Source organism: Nothobranchius furzeri, chromosome 17, assembly GCF_043380555.1.
Source record: "Nothobranchius furzeri strain GRZ-AD chromosome 17, NfurGRZ-RIMD1, whole genome shotgun sequence".
NCBI lineage: Eukaryota > Metazoa > Chordata > Actinopteri > Cyprinodontiformes > Nothobranchiidae > Nothobranchius > Nothobranchius furzeri.
This window is the reverse complement of record NC_091757.1, coordinates 40,783,996-40,805,260: the sequence shown is the minus strand read 5'-3', so window position 1 is coordinate 40,805,260 and position 21,265 is coordinate 40,783,996. Positions and strand designations below refer to the sequence as shown.

Sequence of the window (21,265 nt, the reverse complement as noted above, 5' to 3'; positions counted from 1 at the left end):
CATGTCAGGGTGTCCTTTTATTGTGGGCAGTCTAAGAGACACCTATACATTATTCATGCTGTCTAATCAGCCCCTTGATATGAGACACCTGTGAGGTGGGATGGATTATCTTGGTAAAGGAAAAGTGCTCACCAACACATATGTAGACAGATTTCAGAACAATACTTGAAAGTTGTGAGTATTTTGTGCATGTAGAAAAAGTTTCAGATGTTTGAGTTCAGCTCATGAAAAATGGGAGCAAAGACAAAAGTGTTGCGTTTATATTTTTGTTCAGTGTAATTACTGTAAACAACATCGAGGAAGCAGAGGAAGCCATGAAATTCCTGCAGTTCAAGTAAAATAATGTTAGTGATAAAATATAAGCTAATAAATCCCTTCAAATCTTACATCATCACAACAGCTGAGAAGAATATTTGACCCCACTGAACCTGACCATTATTAGCATAACTTCTGCCCATCACATTTATTGACTATATTACTTTGCCTGCGCATGACCCATTAGGTTTTCTCATCAACGTTACTGACTGGTACAAAACTACAAAAATGACGTATCTCATGCAAATGAAAGGGGCTGACATTCAGACGATGGTTGCAGCAGCAGAAGCCAGAGACACAGTGATGTCCTCTGTCTCACCTTGTATCCTGACCTGTCTGCTGCTGCATTCGGGACAAGGCAGCAGGGTGAACTCTTCAGCCTGGTGCATGGAGTAGTCTGTACTGGCTACTAAAACCACATCGCCTGGTTTCCAGCTCTGCTGCACCTCATCCTGCAGGTTTAGCACCACCTGATCCACAGCATCCACCTGGAAGCCCATGGTGGGGTAGCCTGTAGGACATGGCAAGATAATGAGAACAAAATGAGAAACTGGTTAAACTTGAGAACAAATAAATATCTGAAGTATAAACTGTGTTTTACATTTATAAACAAAAAAGCCTGAGCTTTAGGATGTGGGACAGTGTAGTTAGCATATTTTGTATGGAAGCCCTTCAGCTCAGCCTTTTATCAGAAATTATTCTCTTCACTAGCGCTCACAATGAATATGATGAATAAAGCACTATTTTAATCAGCACCTCAGTGACTGGACAATCAGTATCTCTAAATGCATTAGTGTGTAAAACTTGTTTTTATCTTACAAGTAATGAGAGTAACACAGGATAAGGAAGAAAAATAGTCAAAGGTCTCAAGATCTCATAACAGCTGGAAAATAATATACCACCACTCAGCTTTATATATCTGAATGATTCAATATTAACTAAAAACAAAACGTATTTATGGATTTAATACTGAATAAATGAGCTAATAAAGAGCAGTGATGAAGTATTTCACAGTATACCAACAGTCTAACATGGTGGTGGTACTGTGATGGTCTGGGGCAAAAACATATTCACAACATTTGGACAAGACAACATCTTGGGATGTACAAAATAACATTCAAACAAGACACAAGATAGCTCAGTAAAGGTTATATCAGTAAAAATTAGAGCTAGTCAACATAACGAAAATTTATCATTATCGAACGTTCTGACTCTTAGAGAATTGTTCCCATATCAATTAATTTGATAATAAAAAAGTGAAAAGATGTGTGTAGGTTGGCAACATTCATGTCCCTTTAAGAAGCTGTACCACCTCAAGTGACGTAAAAATGTGACTCAACGTAATACATGACAGCCCCATCTAGTGGACAAATTTTGTTTCTGTGCATACCTGTAGCTATCGTCCATTTGTCGTTAAAGGTGAAATCCTCAATATATTGCGATTCTGTTTTAGGCGATATCGCACAGCCCTAGCACAAATATATAACCAGAGAATTTCTACAGGTAGTGGGCACTGTTCCTGTTAGCTTGCTGCTTCTCTGTCCATCTTAAACGTCCAGTCAATCATGTGGCGATACATTTTACAGAAAAATTGTTCTCTAAATTTGTAGAAATTGCTGGGGTAATGTTCTGACCTAGAATTTGCACTCAGATTTGCCGTTTTGAACTTTTGGGGGGACAGTGAGCATTTCCACGCATTTCTTCTTATTCAGGCAAGTAAATTAGGTGGAAATGAAGTGTTCTTTTTATTTAGCCATGACTGACTAGATTTGTTTTTGCTGTTTGTGTAACCAGGTATACTGCAGCGACCAAAATACCTCAAACATCCTTTTATCATTCCCTACTTGCTGATATGAGGGAATACTGTGAGATTCCAGCCATGTTTGTCTTTGTTTCCTTGATAACTCTGAACATGAGCAATAATAGATTTTTTACGCAACATTAATTTGCAAGATATTAGCACACTGTGTCCCCTACATAGACTCAGCCGTGGCACTGCACCATGGTTGAAATTCTAGCACCACGGCTCGCACACACACACACACACACACACACACACACACACACACACACACACACACACACACACACACACACACACACACACACACACACACACACACACACACACACACACACACACACACACACACACACACACACACACACACACACACACACACACACACACACACACACACACACACACACACACACACACACACACACACACACACACACACACACACACACACACACACACACACACACACACACACACACACACACACACACACACACACACACACACACACACACACACACACACACACACACACACACACACACACACACACACACACACACACACACACACACACACACACACACACACACACACACACACACACACACACACACACACACACACACACACACACACACACACACACACACACACACACACACACACACACACACACCTAATAACTTTTCATAATCAGATAAACATTTGATGACAGTTTGAGGCAAAGCTCTCACCATTCTTCCACTCGCTGTGGGCGGTGACAGAGAAGCCCACTCCATCCACAGTGGTGAAGTTGCACCTAGCTAGAGCTCTTCCTCCTGTGTTGAGGTTCTCATGTTCTCTCATATCCTCTGAGCAGGACGTGTTTCCACCTCCAACCACAGAAACCAAAGCCCAGGCCTGCCTGGAGACACCCCGAAGACAAAACAAAAAGGTGAGACACAAACAGCAGGAGGACATTATAGGTTTAAAGTTTATAGATAATAGTATTAAAATATTCTAACTATGGTGTTCCCATAATTTGTTAAAATAATGGTGGGCAATAATCAAGTATATTTTATCTATTTATCTGCCTAAACACCAGCTCACATTGGTTTAAACCGTAGTTGCAATCCTTTATCAAGTGCTTTAAACGTCAGAAATGATTATTGTTGTGTTATGACCGTCACATATAAGTGTACTCACAGCAGCACTAGATCAGAAAGAATATTTAAAGCTTAGAAAAATGTTACTTCCACATTCACCGTAGTTATAGAATAAGTTAGCTTGATTATTATTTTGTAAAAACATCAAGATGAATGGTAAAAATAAAACCATCTAAAGGGTGTGGATGTTGAAGGAATGGGGCTGGGTGCTTCTCCGGGGCATAGGAGCTAAATCAAGGCAGAGTACTGCAGTTCAGACTGAGGCTCAAACATCATGATTGTAACTATAGCATTAATATTCTGCTTCCGTGTGAACCAGTACTGGACTGACACATAAATAATATGCTATTATCTAAAACACAGTGAAACACATTACATTTTATTCTCCTTTAAACCGTTCAAGCTGTGTTGTTAAAGGTGAATTTAAAACCCAAATCTGATGACGGCTTAAAAGACAAAGAAAAACGTTTTTTGTGCACCAAAGTAGCAATGACCCTAAATCAGGGGTCTCAAACTCAGTTTAGCTGAGGGCCGCTGAAGGCAAATTCTAGGTGAGGCTGGGCCACATTAGGTTTTCCACAAGAAAAGCAATGTCAAATTTTTTTTAAAAAACATCTTCTCAAATCTCATTTTCATTTAACACTGAATATGATGGAAAAATATACAACTAATCAGTAATGAATAAGAAAAGTAATCAGTAATGAATAAATAAAATTATTTGATTTCTCAGCGACTATTGGGTTTCTTTAGAAACCTATATTGGCTGTATTCAGATTTAAATGTCTGGATTAACAGTTCTTTAACCTTCTTCTGAACGCAGTTTCTCTTGCCTAATCCTTGCTGCTAGAGACCTGGCAGCGCCGCCTCTTACATTGCTGACTGACATTTGGCCTAAGGGAGGAAGCAGTTGAGACCCTCAGTATGGCTTGAAGGTGATCATCAGTAAGTCTGGACCTGTACTTGGACTTGTTGAAGTTCAAGGTGGAGAAGAGCTTTTCGCACAAGTATGTGCTCCCAAAAAAGGCACATCATCCGCTTGAACATTCGGGAAAGTTCAGGGAAGCTAGGGGTCAACTCTCTGAGAAACTGTCCAAGCTTGTCTGCGTTTCCATTCATCTCCCTGAACTTGGCTTTGAGTTCAGAGTTGCACTGCAGCTCAATAAGCTCCATTGAAGCACAGGGGGAGCATCTTGCAAAGTCTGCAAATCTGATCAAATTCCTCATGTAGCCTCAAAATGACACCAACATACTTCTCAGCACTGAATGGTGTGCCCGCATCCACGAGTGTCTTGCATGCTGGGAGATGGCAAAGGTTTGTCTGAGAGAGCTGGGCTTTCCACAACAAGTTTTGTGGAGAATGCGCTCACGCTGACATAGGCAGAACTGACAAGTTGCCCCAGACCTTGTAACTTTTTGTTCAGTAAATTCAGCTCATGTGTGATATCAACAAGGAAAGCTAAGTCCATGAGCCATTTGGGATCACTTAGCACAGGAACAGCCACTCCATCCTTCTCCATGAAGCCTTTCACCTCTGCTCTCAACTCAAAAAAATCTCTTCAGTACGTTTCCCCTGCTGAGCCAACGTACCTCGCGAAAGTAGAGCACATCCCCATATTCTGACTATTCCTTCTAAAAAGGCACGGAACCGTCGGTGCTTTAAGCCCCTGGATCTGATTTGGTTGATGCATTTCACAACGACAGAAATCACATTTTCAAACTTCAGGCATTTGCTGCAAAGGACCTGCTGGTGGATAATGCAGTGTAGAGCAATGGCCTCCTCCACACCCTCCTCTTCCATTTTTTTTAACAAGTGCCACCAGTCCATTTTTCCTCCCTGTCATTGATGGGGCTCCACCAGTTGTTATTCCAACAAACCTCTTCCATGGCAGACCCACATTCTCAATGGCATCACAGAGCTGCCGAAATAACTCCTGAGCGGTGGTCTGGCCATGCATTGGAGTTGCTGTGAGCAACTCCTCCAACACTTCAAAACTGTCATCAACACCACGGACATACATGGCGAGCTGGGCAGTGTCGGTGATGTCTGTGGTCTCATCAAGAGCGACCGAGTATACACTGAAAGATTTAGCTTTCTCACACAGTTGGTCATAAATGTCACTTGACAGATCAGAAATGTGATCTGCTACTGTGTTGGCTGAAAGGCTGATGTTGCTAAACTGATTTTTCTTTTCTGGACAGACTATATTTGCAGCCTTTTTGACAAATTCACCATCAGTGAATGGCTTTCCTGCTGTAGCAATCATCTCACTAACCATGTAGCTAGCTTCAACTGCTGCATTACTCTCTTTGGTTGCTTTCTTGAAGAAATATTGTTGCCTCAGAACAGATGTTTTAAGATTGCCAAACGGATTGCCAATCTGTTTGGCTCCCTCATCTCGGTATTTTGCATACTCCTCAGCATGTTTAGTTGTGTAATGACGTTTCAAATTGTATTCCTTGTTCACCTCTACTTTCTCTGTACCTCTACTTTCTCTGTACAAATAAGACACATGGGGTGCCCCGGTGCTCAGCAAAGTATTGCATTTCCCACTTTTCCTGAAACTGTCTGTGCTCATCACCAACCTTTCCCTTCACTGCAGGCTTTGAAAAAGACATGTTTGGTGCTAAAATATACAACTCCACTTGGTGTCAGTGTTTTGTTAGAGAGCGCTTGGCCGACGCACGTTGAATGTCTCACTGTTACCCGCCGTGCTGTTGTTAAAGGAAAAAGGCGGAAACAATACTGTGCTACTAATGGGCCATTCCCATCTGTACCGGGTCGACCCGGGCCGGGTAGCCCCAGTCGGCCCCAGCCTGCTCCGGTTGATTCCACACATCCTGGTCTTAAGCTCATGTGGGCTGATTCTACCCACCAATCAGAGGCTTGCTCTAATGGAAGGTGTGAATTTGCTGTCAGCAGTGGGTGTGTTGGCCCTGGTCGGCCTGAAGCAGACCCCCTCGAGAAGAGGGCTGAGAATGAGCCTTGGTTGGCCCAGAAAAATATCAGGCCACCCAGATATGTAAACAACCTACGCTACCCGGCCCGGGCCGACCCGGTACAGATGGGAATGGCCCATAAGATGAACCCGGGTCCGCATGCACTTTCGGGTACAAAGTCACTCCAAAAACAAGGTTACATCTTCTTAACGAGAAGAAGCTCATCTAATAATTTTCTCAACAACACCCAATTCCAACAATAAAAGCTGCTAAATGAAAACACAAAAAGACACTAAATTTATATAGAGAAAAACATGCAGTAGCGACAGCGCTAAATGAACCTATCCACAAAAGCAGCCATTAAATTAAAGCACAGACTCATCTTTCAAACAATACAAGTACTATGTGCAAAACTCATGGAGCTTCAAGCAAAGCAGCAAAAAACAGCTCGTCTCATAATGGCAGAAGCATGAATTCAGTCTTACCTTTGCTGGTTTATCTTGACTATGTGTTTTAGTAAAAAAAATCCACTTGGCTCCTGTAATCCATTTTCCCACTGTGACACTGAACTGATTTCTGACTGTTTTTAGCTTCTTTATGTTTTTTTAGACTGATAAGAAAACTCAGACGCCACATTCCCACAGTTTATGGTTCGCTCTGCTTCCTGATCGCGTAGGTTAGACATGTAAACTGTTTAAACTGCAAAAATAAAATTAAAAAAGACGTGTACACTCAACATGAAGCGGTTCCATTTCCTCAGAGGTTTTTTATTTTATTTTAAGTTTTGAGAACGCAGTGTGCTGGGACGAATCTCAGCCTGCCAGGCAGTGAGAAAACACTGGCCAGTCCAAGGCAACGCTGCTGTAACTTTCATTCAGAGAAATGTTTGCTTGCATCATGTGTGGCCGATGTCCCGCCCCCACCTCACCATGATTGGTCTGTTCATTCAGCTCCCCACACAAAACTGTAAAGTGTCCAACATATCAAACTGGTGGGCAGCACTAATATTCAATTTTCATATTAGGGCAGGGGCCACAAATCATTGGCCCGTGGGCCGCGAGCCTGAGACTCCTGCTCTTAATGATAAACAGGATCCACGTCTTTATCCTTTCACCCTCATCCTTGATTTGATCATATATTAACCGCTTCATTGTTTGACTGCAATAACAAACACGTGGAGGTCAGAGGTCAATTAACAACAGACCAGCCTGTATGCATGGTTTGAATGTGTGTGTGTGTGTGTGTGTGTGTGTGTGTGTGTGTGTGTGTGTGTGTGTGTGTGTAAGCGTGCGTGCATGTGTGTGTGTGTGTGCGTGCGTGCGTGCTACTGGGATATGAAGATTAAAGATGAAGGCCAACAGCAGATATGGTTTGAGCCAGGAAGGACTGCTGATGTTAAAGAAGCCAACTTTTAAAACATCAAAAGGTTGGTTTTTCTTTTTTTTGGGGGGGGGGGGGGGGGGTTCCAGTAAAACACACACAGCCACACCCACCCTTTCAGATTAAATGGGTAAAAGTAAACTCAGCAGTATGTTAGAGGTCAGAAGTTTAAAGAGCTGACCAAGAGTTTATTTCAACATTTCCCCAAAATACCCATCTGATTTGGTTCCATGGTTGTTAAAGCCACAGTTCTTGTTTTGTAATAAGTTCTTGCATCGTTAAACAACTTATCATACCCCATCCAACAGGACTCTTCACAGCTCACCGTCTCCATCACTCAGCTTTAACAATTAAATACATAGACTACCTATATATGGTGGCGCAATTAGCACTGTTGCCTCACAGCACGAAGGTTGCAGGTTCGAAACTCGGCTGCGGCCTTTCTGCGTGGAGTTGCGTGTTCTCCCCATGCATGCGTGGGTTTCCTCCGGGTACTCCAGTTTCCCCCACAGATCACAACATGCCCTATAGGTTATAAATTGTAAGTCGCTTTGGATAAAAGCGTCTGCCAAATAAATAAACATAAAATAAAGCTAATTCAAACTGAACCTGTAATAAAAGTCTAAAATTTTGCTGTGAGACATGTTTAAATCCCAAAACTTTCAGCTAAATAAAACAAACTAACTCACAACCCCAACTGTTGCAGGTTAAACACAAATAAAAAGCTGTTTATCATCATTTAGCATCATTAACCATTACATTTTTTGTACTTTATCATCTCTGGTAAAGGTCTTTAGCATTAACAGTTAAAACTGCACATGCTAAATGTTGGCAACAACTATAAGTTTAAGTGATTTCTGTAACACATCTAAAGACCCCACCACTTGGTGCATTACACCCCACAGGGGGTCTCGACCAACATTTTATGAACCTGTGGTCTGAACGGGACTGATGAGGGTTTGAAGGGAATTTAGTTGAAAATCCCCACACTGCCTTTGGCCTCCATCCTCAGTAGGAAACATGACCTGGCCTCTGAGTTAACCATGAACTCAACCAGGCCCAGCTGCTACAATGACTGAAAATGCTGACTTTGTGTATAATTGTGTTTGCGAGAAAGCAACAGAAAAGGAAGCGTCAAGTGAAAGAAAACCCTCTTCTCTAATCTTGTCACTGAGCACCAATGCAGGTACAAACTTCTGCATCAGTTATGAGATTTTGTCTCTTATTCTTATGATCACAAGTTGCCAGATTTGATACAAATCCTGTAAACTTTGACCATGGCCCCGTTATCCTGTACGTGCTTCCTTTTGTTATTGAGTGTGATACAGCAGAAACCCGGGCAACAGGAAGACAAGCAAGATTCAGGGTAGCATGCCAACTGAGGGACACAGAAGATTTTTTTTCCTGGGAGGATGTGCATGGAACTGAACGCAGATACTGTCAGTTCATGTTCTGAGGCTTGTAGGATGGGAGTGTTTTCTTTAACTGTCAAAGAAAAGCCCATTAATCGTTACTATCAGGCACCAGGGAGCAAGATTAAACAAAACACTCCCAAAGACATTTCCTTACCGAGAGCAGGCATATATTTAACACCGTTGAGAACCAAAAGACACTTGCATATTTACACATAAAACAGACATCGAGAGAAAGCCAACAATAATCAGTGCGTATGTTTGGAAGTATGCTTACCTGAACTTGAGATCATAGGCAAATCTGCTGCCAAGTACCTCCTTAAAAGCTTTCTTGGTTTCATCCAGAAAACTTTTCACAGCAGAGTCTCCCACAGCCAGCGCAACGATGCGGCCAGCCGGCAGTGTACGAAGCAGCTGCGTGAGCCTCCAGCTGTCATTACGGGAGTCGTGAGTGTCAAAGCGTCCATCAAACAGCAAAGCTGACGTATCCTGGTCAAACACACGAAGGTTGATGCCTCGACTGAAGTTCTTCTGCAAGGCATAACCCCCCGTGGCAAGCCCAGAGGCTGGGATGCTTCGTGTTAACAGTGACCAGGAAACTCTTTCAATGCCATGCAGCTCCAGAGTTCCTCCACCCATGACACCAATGAATTTGCGGCCCAGACCGGGGACCTCCGCAACTGCTTTGTCATCTGAACGACCCCTAAGGGCAATGGTTGCAAGAGAACGATAGGGACATTTGGGTGACCCGATATGGAGGGCTCCGCCATCTTCTATAAGGATGTGATGTGTTCTTATAGTTATGTTATTGGATCCATCGGGATTGTCAGCAAATACTAACAGACCTGTGAAAAATCAGAAGAAAAGTCATTTTCAAAAGGTTTACAAATTGAATTACATCTGCTGAATGTAACTGAAAGGCCCCTAGAACAACTGCTCTGTGAGCCTCTTAGAACTAATGAAACTTTGTTAGGACTCAAACTCGCACAGGAGTTCTGAAGATCAGCCAAACACAGCCCGTAATAAACCCTGCAATGGAATGACTGGTTTGTTCCGTTCTTTGGCCAGGGTATTAATATTAAATGTGTGCACCGATTGGACAGTTTAACCGGAGGGCTCTATGACGCTGTCTGATGCTACAAACTGTACAGCTGTGTAGACTAACCAGATAACTCAATAGGCAAGCTATGGATCCATCTGGCATTCATTTGAATTCTGGATCTTCCCAACACCCTGGAACATTGTATTCAAGCTCTGAAATTCTTCTTTGTCATTTTCCTGTTATCTGATAAAGTCCATTAGCAGTGGCTCGGGCAAGCATTGTTCCGAGGTTAGCATGTCTCCAACCCTTGTAGCTGATGTTGAGGTTGTTTGGGACATTGTTACTTCTGGTGGTGTATCTAATCTTATGACAGAATAATACATTTCTCTGTGGCCATTACCTTACTAACTTGCATTGGGAAGCAGGTGGAGGTGGTAGACTTTATGATTTGGGATATACGACACCCTAAGCTGCCTGCATTGAACAAAAACAGGGTAAATGCCAATTTTAATTGAAGTTTTTGGATGAGAATCTGTATCCTTATAGCTTCAAGGGTGTTGAACACTCTTTGATCAATACATTTGCAGTAGGGCTGGGCAATTAAATAGAAAATTTATTATCAAAATTTCTGACTTAGATAATTTTTCGCAAGTCAATAAATTTGATAATAAAATTTTTTAAATGTGTGTAGGTTGGCAACATTCATGTCTCTTTAAGAAGCTGCATCGACGTAAAAATGTGACTCAACGTAATACGTAAAACAGCCCCATCTAGTGGACAGTTTGTTTCTGCGCATACCTGTAGTTATTGTCTATTGTTATCGAGGTGAAATCCTAAACGTATCGTGATATTGATTTTAGGCCACATCTCCTAGCCCTAATTTCCAGTAGGACTGAAGACCTTGAGTCGTACTAACAGCTGAGCCTCAGACGGCAGGTTTGGGAGTCTTATTAGGACATCTCCCCTCAGAGAACAGCAACACCCCTCTACCACCGGCATGCAACGTGGATGTTCTACCTCCACAAATACAAGACTGGAGAGGTTCTGCTGTGTGGTGGAGTTGCTAATGCTAACAGTTAGCTTCTACTAGTCAAGAACTCCTCTGCAATTTCCTGGACGCTAAATCATTAACAGCCTTCCTCATCTCCAGTCAAGATGAGCGAGTCCATGAATGTTAAGTGGCAGTGTGACAGATCTGTCAGGGTTTTCAAATCCTACTGTTTCACCATCTTTTTCCTATCAGAAACGAATGCAGGAGATAGGTGTAGGAGACCGACCATTTTCATGTTCAATCTGTATGAAAATTTCAGAGTGATCGATTATAATCCAGAATAAGATTTACATTTTTTTTTTCCCCTGTGTTACACCCCTTTAAGATGCTACCTAATAACACCTGCATGCCAACATTCTTACCTCCTGACTGGATGGTGAGCGAAAGAAAGGTGGCAGAACTTTCCAGTCTAAACAAATGGCCCCTTTTGACAACAACAGCCTTGTCTGGTTGATGGCCTGGATTCCAGCTACTTAGACTTGGATTATGGTCTGGACAGTTCTCTGTAAAAATGATACATCAGTAACCAACTGGAAAACATAACAGTTGTGATGAAATTCTCCAGAAAATTGACAAACTGTGGGTTACACAGAATGATATACAGGAATAGAGTTTTTTTTCTATAATACTAACCATCTAAGACATTTCCTTTTTTGAGACAGAAGACAAGTATGAGTGTGACAAGGAAAGCACCCAGAGACACGCCACAGCAGATCAGCGCGTTTTTTCGTCGCTGGAGGTTCCAAGTATGCACCCTGCGCTGGTTCTCCTCGGACAGGCTGAGTGTAGTTTGCTGTCTAGTTCTTTGCTCCAGTGATCGGCCACGTGGTTTCAGCGGTGGAGGCGGTGGCGATTTGGAAGGTGGGGGTGAGCGGATGGGAGCCACCCGTCCAGGAAGGTAACCCGGACACCTCGGATGATTGCTGTGGGTCGGCGACATAAAGGCAGGCAAGCGGCCGGGACCATTGCTCGTCAGCATGGTACACCCCTTTACTTATCTGTGAGGACATTTTTTTAAAAGAGAAAGGAGTGCAAGAAATGTTTTTAGTGAGTAATTCAGATACTTGATCACTGAACAAGATCACACCATTAAACAAATGCAACAGAAAATCAATTTTAAACAAATTAAAAAAAGATTAAGACAGAGAAGGTCACAGTACAGCAAGAAGACACTACAAGCACACAAAGTTGAGGAAAAACAGTAGGAGGTGGAGAAAGCAAAAGGATCTGAATTGGGGAAAACAAGCAATTACTCAACTGGCTCAGTTTTGGACCTCCAGGTTAATATCTAGAGACTGTTTAGTAAAACTATCTACTTTACAGATTGCCAACTATACTCATCTGATTGGTCTGAAGCAGGATGACGTTTGCTGCTCTTGTTAGCAAAAACAAAAAAAGATGAATAAAATGGATCACAACATTCCTCAGACTAAAATACAGCCAAAACAGATGGCACCAGTTACAGTAGGAAAGGAGGTCTGACATGTTTATTTTACATAAATTGAGAAAGTAACCAAAGCCATGAACACCTATACACATAGGCAATATTTCAGAAGGCATACTCAGATATAAATCCCTTTAGTTTTAATCCAATTCATTGTGCACACATCTTTTTAACTGCAGGACACTCGCCCTATTAGTGGTGAGGTAGGCCTGGGCTGTCACTGTATAAACTGAACAGCACAGAGAAGGTTCAAACAGGCATATGTGCAAAGGCCAAACACAAGCATATGGGAAATGACAGTGCAAGAAAAAAAAACCTTAGAATGCACTATTCTTGAACAAGACACCCTATACACTGTATGCTACTGTGTTATTTTTATATACTGGACAGCTGCAGGCAGGAGCCCAATCTGACCAACACTGGTTGAGTTGGAACAGGGTTGGTGTCAGTAGAAAAACAGACATGACAAAACTTCCAACTTGCCATTTAAAACTATTAGGTTCAAACTCTCTCTGACTACTGGAAAACCAGAGAATGGATGAAAACCTGTGCAGACACATGGAGGTAATTCAGCTAAAAAGTTTGAACCAGAACTTTACTGCTGTGGGGCAACTGCAGTAACAGGCCACCGCACCTAACCACTCTTTGGGACAGCAGTAGCTCAGGAATAGAGCAAGTTGTCCAGTAATCGAAAGGTTGCAGGTTCGATCCCGGCTCCGACCAGAGAATGTTGCTGTTGTGTCCTTGGGCAAGACACTTAACCCGCCTCGCCTATGTTCAGCAAGCCTCTTCTCCATCAGTGAGCCCAGGACAGCTGTAGCTACATGGTAGCTCATCCCCACCAGCGTGTGAATGGTTTTGTGAATGGCTGATTGTGCTGTGAAGCACCTTGGGGGATTGTAGAACTCTGAGAAGGTGCTATGCAAATACAGACTGTTTACCATTGTATCATGTGTAATAAATTCACACTTTTGATTTTCAAGTGCTCAGAAGGAGATGGCACTGTTGCAGATGCAACATATAAATGCAATAAATGCAAATGGTGAGTTTAGTAAAGGCAAAAGCACAGGCCAACTTGAAAGACTTGGTTAAAATATTAAGGTTACAACTAATCTATTTTCTCTGCCTTGAGGCAGAAAAACTTGTCAGTAATATTAGTTTATAATAATAATCAAAGCCCTCATGGGAACATTAATAATTTATATTGATGATTGCTTTATAAACAAAGATGCTGGCTGAGATGCTTTGCCTGCCTGCCTGCCTGCCTGCGTGCGTGTGTGTGTGTGCGCATGCGTGCGTGCGTGTGTTTTCTCTGCCTGTTCGACAACTATTTTCACAAACCACAGGATAGATTTTAATTAAACTCTCAGAGTGTAATCTCTGGATGTATTTCAACAACAGCTTCACTTTTAGAGTCAACACCATTCAGGATGGTCACCACAACACCAGCAAACACAAGCAAAATATGACTCAGTCAAGTGCAGAATCTGGTGATATTGCGTGACATTTGGAGGCAAAAATGGCTTTAGCTGGGTATCTAAACATTAAAATGATTGTAGTGTAAAACCCTGGCATGAAAGGAATATCAGGCTTAAAAAGAAAATGGGTGCATGAAACATTTTATGAGCAAATTTGTTTAGTTTGTGTCAAAAGTGCAGTAGAGGATGTTTTTCTGGAGCAGTGTTTTCCATATTATTTTAAATGCTCTTCATGTACCGATGGTAACCAATAAATTTGTTGTTTCGTCAAAAAGTAGAATAATTGTGATCGCCTCTCGAACAAACAATCCCGGAAAAACCTCATCCAATCATTTTGAATGCCGTGTTCTTCTTATCCATCCATCAAACTGCCCTCTGAATGTTCCTCCCTCTACCTCTATGTGTGTTTTCATCTTGGAGCAGCTGAACAGGAAGTGAAGACAGAGCTAAGCTACCTAGTGTTAAGGATTGAGTGTCCGTTTTGCAAATTTCCTTTAAGGAGCTGTTTAGAGTCTGGTTCGGTTTAGACGACAAAGCTGTTTTCCAACAATACAGCCTATCCTCTGTTGGCAGAGCTGCTCAGTAATGCGTGTGCGCGTGTGCGTGTGTGTGAGGGGGAACTCTGGGTGGGTTCTGTTGGTTTTGACCAGTTGTTTGCGAGTTTTATCAGAATGATGGTGGCCCTGAGCTGCTGTGATTTTGAAGTTACAAATAAACCAAGACAGGCGAAGACTGAAAACGCCAAACCATATTAGCCAACATACAACAAAATCGCTGTTCGGTTAAGTAGGTGTTAAATTGTAAAGTATGGCAGAAAAGACGCTAACAACTAGTCGAAACTATAAAACAAACATTGCACGTTCCTGTATTCTGGAAGTGCGACCAGGGGGGAAGATGCCTGAACAAAGAGGGTTGGACTTTAAAATAATTTCAAACAGTAGCTTCAGTGAACAACCTTTTCGGAAACTCTAACCATAACTTTAAAATAAAAGTTGAAGAAGCTGGAGCACTCGTGCCAAAGTAAAAATCTTTAATCAATGCAAACAAATAAACTAAAGTTTCAACAATGCTGTCTTTGTTGTCTCCAGTCTCCTTCCACTTCACATCTGCTGGTCCTAGCTGTTACGCACCGGTGCTCAAATGGATGAAGCACAGAGTGCCCATTTACTCCTTCGTTTAAAATAAACTTGCTATTGTTGTACTTGTATAGCGCAGGTGCATAACATACTACTGTCAAACTCTAAATCAGTATCTGGGGTTATCAAATATGTTAATGAGCAACCTGGTTATGCAAAAGTGCATCACATTTAAAAACACAAATACATCATTTACCCATCTGACAAATGACCATTGTCTTGAGATGACAATCGTTTTACCAAACAATAAACCTCTTTATCTCGTAAACAAACCATGCACACTGAAGGACTGCAGGGCAATGGCTCCATGACTTTGATTTGCCCACTTCCACGTGAAGATCCCATTACATTTGTTCTGAAACCTTCACAGTAATTGGATAACTATCTAAACCTCATCCAGAGTGAATGAATGCTAATAAGACTTTAAGATGTTCTTTCATCATGTGATGGAAATTGATGATCCACCAGTAAGTCCATCTTATGACATATTTTCATTCTTCACAGTAAAATGGGTCAAACTAAACCTAATACTAAGCATAGTTGGACGAAGACCACGGACTCCCGCCTTTATTCACATATTTTGTTGATTTTAGAGCTACTGAATATCAACCAGATGTGGGGGAAAACACTGGAATCCGAGCGGGGCTGACAATCACACATTCCTCAGCTGTAAAATCACCTTTTGCTTTGGACGTGGACACTAAACAGTAAGCCATGTGTTTCCTACGCTAGCTCACTGTAAGCAGAGCATTATATCTGCGCTGTCACCAACTTTAGAACCACAAGCTGAACGAAAAGTGGGATAAAACTGCGTTTTTTTGTTGTTTGTTTGTTTTTTTGTTGTTGTTGTTGTTTGTCATTTTGTGGTTATTTATGGACTTGTTTATGACTTCTTCGCTGTATTAAAGAAAAAAAAACGTTCTTTATGCACTCGAGGTAAAGGGAGGGTGTCTGGTTTCCAAAGAAAATCACAAAAGGGGAACCATAAAGTTTAGAACCATTAACAACCGTAACTTATAGACGGGACACGTAGCAACAATTTGTTTAGCCTGAGCTCTTTTCAGTGTTGAACTACCTTCTGAATGTTTATAATATAAAATAAAGCCCCCCCAATGAGGAAACAAAAGGCTCACCCAGCCGGTGAATCCTCTTCGACCCCCAACGGTTGACGGACGGACTGAGACACAGTGGGAACGGCCGGGTGGACGGTGAGGTCTACCCGGAGTTGTCCTGCTCCCTCACTGCTCTGTCCGTAAGAAGAAACACGGACCCTTGTGCTGGTGACACGAAAATCACAAAACAATTCACGCTGATGAGGTTACGCAAGCCGCGTCTCTCTAGATGAGCCTCTTTCTCCACATGTCCTTCTTCCTTTTTATGTGTTCCGCTGATAGGTTGCCTCTCGCCCGTCGGTCAGCCTCCAACCCCACCAAGAGGAAGCAGGCGCGGCTTGGAGGAGAAAGAAAAAAAGTGGTGCGTTCAAGGACGTTGAGAAAAAAAGAAAATCAAGAAAAATACGTCCACACCTTTTATTTTAAAAAATTCTTATTTTTCCAGGTAATTTTAGAAGTTAGATTATTTTTTTCTTTGTTTTGTATATTTTAAGATAATATATTTATGGAGTTTACCACATTGCCGTGTCGCTGTCCTTGGAAATACTACTTTACACTTTCATAGAAATTTGGCTGACTTTTTCGCTGAAGTTGAAAGCAACCACACTGCAAATCAGAAAGTTGCATCAACGAAATAAAACGGATCTCACAATCCAATTTTAGCCCATGACAGAACTGTAAATGATGAAAAATGTTGCACAATGCATCATCTATATCACAAAAATATGCTGCCTTTGTATTTTAAGGCTCATTCTGTTGCTCTTATTGCAACAGTTTAGATGTGAAAACTGTTAAAAGAAAACTTTTTCATTGTCAGTTTATAATAGTAGACTCATGGCATTTGGTTAAAGTTACAAAAAGCCACTTCAAAATGGTTGAAGAGCCACATGTGGCTTCAGAGCTGCAGTTTGCAGGCCTCTGTTCTAGCCCTCTATGCCAGTGGTTCTGCATCCTGGTCTTTGAGGGCCGGTCATTTTTGTTGTTTCTCTGCTCTAACACACTTGATTCAGTGGTTGACTCATCTGTGCAGCACCTCATCATACACTGCAGAAGCCTACATCACCTGCTGATTGAAATCAGGTGTGTTCAAACTGTTAAAACTAAAACATCCTGGATAGCAGCACTTCAGGGCCAGGATTGGGAAGCACAGCTATGCTGTGTCTTAAGTTTCATCAGGTCTGGGTATGGCAGATCAAAGCCTGGTGTTATGTTTGAACGTGTTGCATCCCTACCAGCTTCTCTCTATTATCTCCTTAACCTGTGCTGTTCTAACCAATGAGATTTTAGGAAACTTGCTACTTGTTACTTAAGAAATATGTATCTGTGATTTTTATGCCACATTTTAGCTAAGGGGATTTACCTCTGGCAACAATTAAACACATCTGTAAAAATCCAAGAATACACGTGCATTCAAGCCAAGCATTCACCCCTAAAACAACCAGATTACATGTACTGAATTCAGTTAAACACACAAGTCTTTTTATTAGTCTTTTTTTTTCTTAAAAGCAGCTTCCTCTTAACAATAATGTTTATTTTCATGTTTTTGTATTTGAGTTATAAAAACAGCTGTGACAGAAGGAAGCATCTCCTCAGCTTCACATCCACCACAAATAATCCATGTGAATGGTGCGTTTCACTCAAGGTGATAATAAAATTAATGACAGTGCAGAATGAGAATACTGACTTGTCTCATTTTTGTTTAATATTTCACCGTTGGAAATGCAAGCCTCTGCATAAAGCTGGTACAGCACGTATTATCACATTGTCCTGAGAATAACCAAACAGGCGTGTGAAAATGAAAATTTCCCAGGACTGGGCTCCAAATGTTAAATCTTTTAACTCAAAACTAACATCTAAACTGTTTGCCTCAAAAGATAAATATGTCAACTTGTGTTCAAGGAGACATTTTTCAGCCAAGCACGCTAAAAATGCTATATCACTGGTAAAGGCCCTGAAGTGACCTCCCACATTACAGGGTTTTGTTTTTTTGTTTTGCCTATGAGGCATGTCAGTTAATTAAAACAAGTTTAGATGATTCCCTTTGCAGCAAAAAGTTACGCGCAAATGTTAATCCCCAGTTGCTAAATGAAGACCTGCTGCAGTTCAGTTGCTGGAACTACTTTGATAATCATTTACATTTAAGTGCTATAGTAATCTTAGTTTTTATAAGTGTTAACTTTTTATAATCCATATACATCAAAGTTTCTCTGTTAACACTGGGAAGAGTTAAAGTGTTCTGATGCAAAAGGACAATGTTCAGTCTCTGCTTTAGGTCATTGATTTGCCTTCCACTTGAAACTGGTAAAAATCATTAGAAAAGGCTCCATAAATTAATTTCAAAGCAATAACACGTTGCCCTTAAGCTGTTAATGCATCTGGGATCATATCTTGAGCACAGATAAATGGCTACCTTCATTGATTTTGTGCAGAAAGGTTAATTCTGCATCTAATTCCAAACATAAATGGCCACAAATTAATTTCCCAAGATTCAAGATAACTTTAGCCTCCAAGTGTTGACCTACTGGGAGGCTAAAATCTGAGCCACACTGCCACCTGCTGGTTCATATAGTCTACAGTCCATTGCCTTCATTGCTGGGAGGAATGAAAATGAAATAAATAAATAAATAAATAAATAATTGAAAAATCAGTAAGTGTACAGGTCCTTCTCAAAAAATTTGCATATTATGATGAAGTTCATTATTGTCTGTAATGTACTGATAGGAATTTTGGGTTTTCATGAGCTGTATGCCAAAATCATCAATATTAGAAACAATAAAAGGCTTGAACTACTTCAGTTGTGTGTAATTAATCTAATATATTTGAAAGTCTAATGTTCATCAGTACATTACAGAAAAGAATGAACTTTATCACAATATGCTAATTTTTTTTAGAAGGACCTGTATTTTTTCTAACAATCCCTCATTTCTGTATATTGTGATAGATTTTTTTTTTGTAATATTAGAAATTGTTTTAATTGGTACGTCAAATTACTAATAGAAAAAAAGCTCTAAAATCTGTTAAAACTATTAAAAATTATGAAACAAATGTCATGCTGATGATCCAAAGTTTCAGGAGGGACTCCTGCATGACCATTCCCACACAATGAGCCATAACGACGACCCATCACGGGTTCAAGAGGGGGTATTCATAGGTAGTTTCAGTTGATTAAGCAACAACAGACAGCTACAATTTATAAGTTAAGACTCTCCCATATTCCTGTCAGAATGAACAAAGCTCTTAGGATGAGAAGCAAAACGTAGTCCAGTTCATTCAAACCCCTTCAGATTACCATGACCTGGCTGACGGAGAACCTTTAGCATCATCACAATTTTAGTCAAACAAGATCATGTTTTTTTAAAATACATTTTTATTTTACTGTTTCCATGGTTGAATAACTATAATGTAAGTCTTTTTTTAGAGTATGCTTCACAACTTTAATCAGGAAAGACCTGTGGAGGAGGTTGGTTAAAAAAGGTCATCTAACCCCAAGAAGGAAAAATAACACAAACAAATTGTTGCAGAACATGCTACAATAAAAAATCAAGTTTATAACTCAAATAAAAATGTCAGTAGAATAAAAATGTTAACAGATCATGCATTAAATATTTATTGATCCTGATTGGTCACTTGGTCAACCTGACAAACATCACGTTCTCTGCTTCTGAGCAGGTGAGTATCCAAACCTGAAGGTTTACAGTAGCACCGATTGGCTCCAAATGGTCTCCTTTAGTAGAAGTAGACTCACGTTTGACACAGCTGGAAAATATTGACATCTGTAGACATTAATGACTGCAAAATAAACCAAAAGCAAAAATAAAAATAAACGCAGTACATGGCATGCAGCAGCACTTTGACATTTGTCTTTCAGGGGCTGGAGCTTTACATTTCCTATCTCAGCATTAAAGGGCAAAGTAATGTGCAACAATGGCTTCAGAATCATCGCACAGAAGAAAGACACTTAAGACAAACATGAAATGATCTGTTCATGATGGAGGTCTTTAACGCTGAGCCAGTCACTTTGGCAAAGCTCAATGTCCCAGTAGAAACGCAGTGAGTCGAAAACAAAGTGTGGCGTCAATTCATTCTTCAGTTCAAGCATAATGGAGTAAAAGATAAAAAATGAAAACTCCCACACTATAACAACAACTCAGGAGCAGCAGTGATCGTGCGATTTACTGCTCGTCCTGATTGGCGTCAGTGGTTTAGGTTGTGATCAGAGTGTTGACAGCAGCTCTCGCAGTAGCTACGTTTCATCATATATATTTTAAAAAGTTACAATTAAAAAGATCTGCTCCAGTTCCATAAGGATAATTACCATCACACATATTAGTTCACTTGTTATATTTACGACCCGCAGGCAGGAACGTCTGTCCAACCTGGGCTTCATAACCACTACCGGGTGGATTATTCTTTTTTTCCCCTCCCAGGAAAGGTGCCCATCCTTTTCTCATCAACAGCTGTGTGATACCATCTAAAAGCAACACATTACACAGTTCACGTGACAGAGCTGGAAATGTCCAACACCTTACTGACAATCCTCAAAATTTCAGCCAACCAACAAAGAGTTTACATCAAACTGGATCATTTTTTTAAAATGATGAGTGTTGATTTGACAGAATTAACAAAAGTCTGAGATATCATTTGGCAAAACTGGCACAGCTGGGTAAGATCTGAGTTTGTCTTGTTCAGCTCGTCAGCGACAAACGATATGTGCAAATATTATGTAACATACAAAAAAGGTAGAAACAGTCCTTAAAGCAAAGGGAAATAAAATATCTATATTATGAGCTCGATGTGTGGGGCCACAGCTGACCTCAAGAGTCAGAGAAAGTTCCAGCAACTTCTCTGTAAAAAGGCCATTTTCCAAGAGCTGAGTAGACATTAACAAGTATGGATCCTCAAAAGGCAGGAAGAATAAACATGAACATGTTTAGTACACTGTTATTATTGCATGAATGTGTTATAAGTCGTCCGTGTCCGTCAGCACTTTCGGCTTTTTCATCCAT

The 21,265-nt window shown here is 40.9% G+C and overlaps 1 protein-coding gene across 1 annotated transcript in view; it reads right to left on the bottom strand.

The window, feature by feature from the left end:
* Positions 1 to 16,504, bottom strand: part of cemip2 (cell migration inducing hyaluronidase 2) — a 30,197-nt gene extending 13,693 nt beyond the window's left edge. The window contains exons 1-6 of the mRNA XM_015972383.3: positions 16,281 to 16,504; positions 11,723 to 12,087; positions 11,452 to 11,592; positions 9,274 to 9,841; positions 2,857 to 3,026; positions 635 to 826 (exon numbers count right to left, since the gene is read on the bottom strand). Coding sequence (XP_015827869.3) covers positions 635 to 826; positions 2,857 to 3,026; positions 9,274 to 9,841; positions 11,452 to 11,592; positions 11,723 to 12,068 — 1,417 coding nt within the window. The 5' untranslated portion in view covers positions 12,069 to 12,087; positions 16,281 to 16,504. The remainder of the gene's footprint in view (positions 1 to 634; positions 827 to 2,856; positions 3,027 to 9,273; positions 9,842 to 11,451; positions 11,593 to 11,722; positions 12,088 to 16,280) is intronic.
* Between the last annotated feature and the right edge of the window lie 4,761 nt (positions 16,505 to 21,265).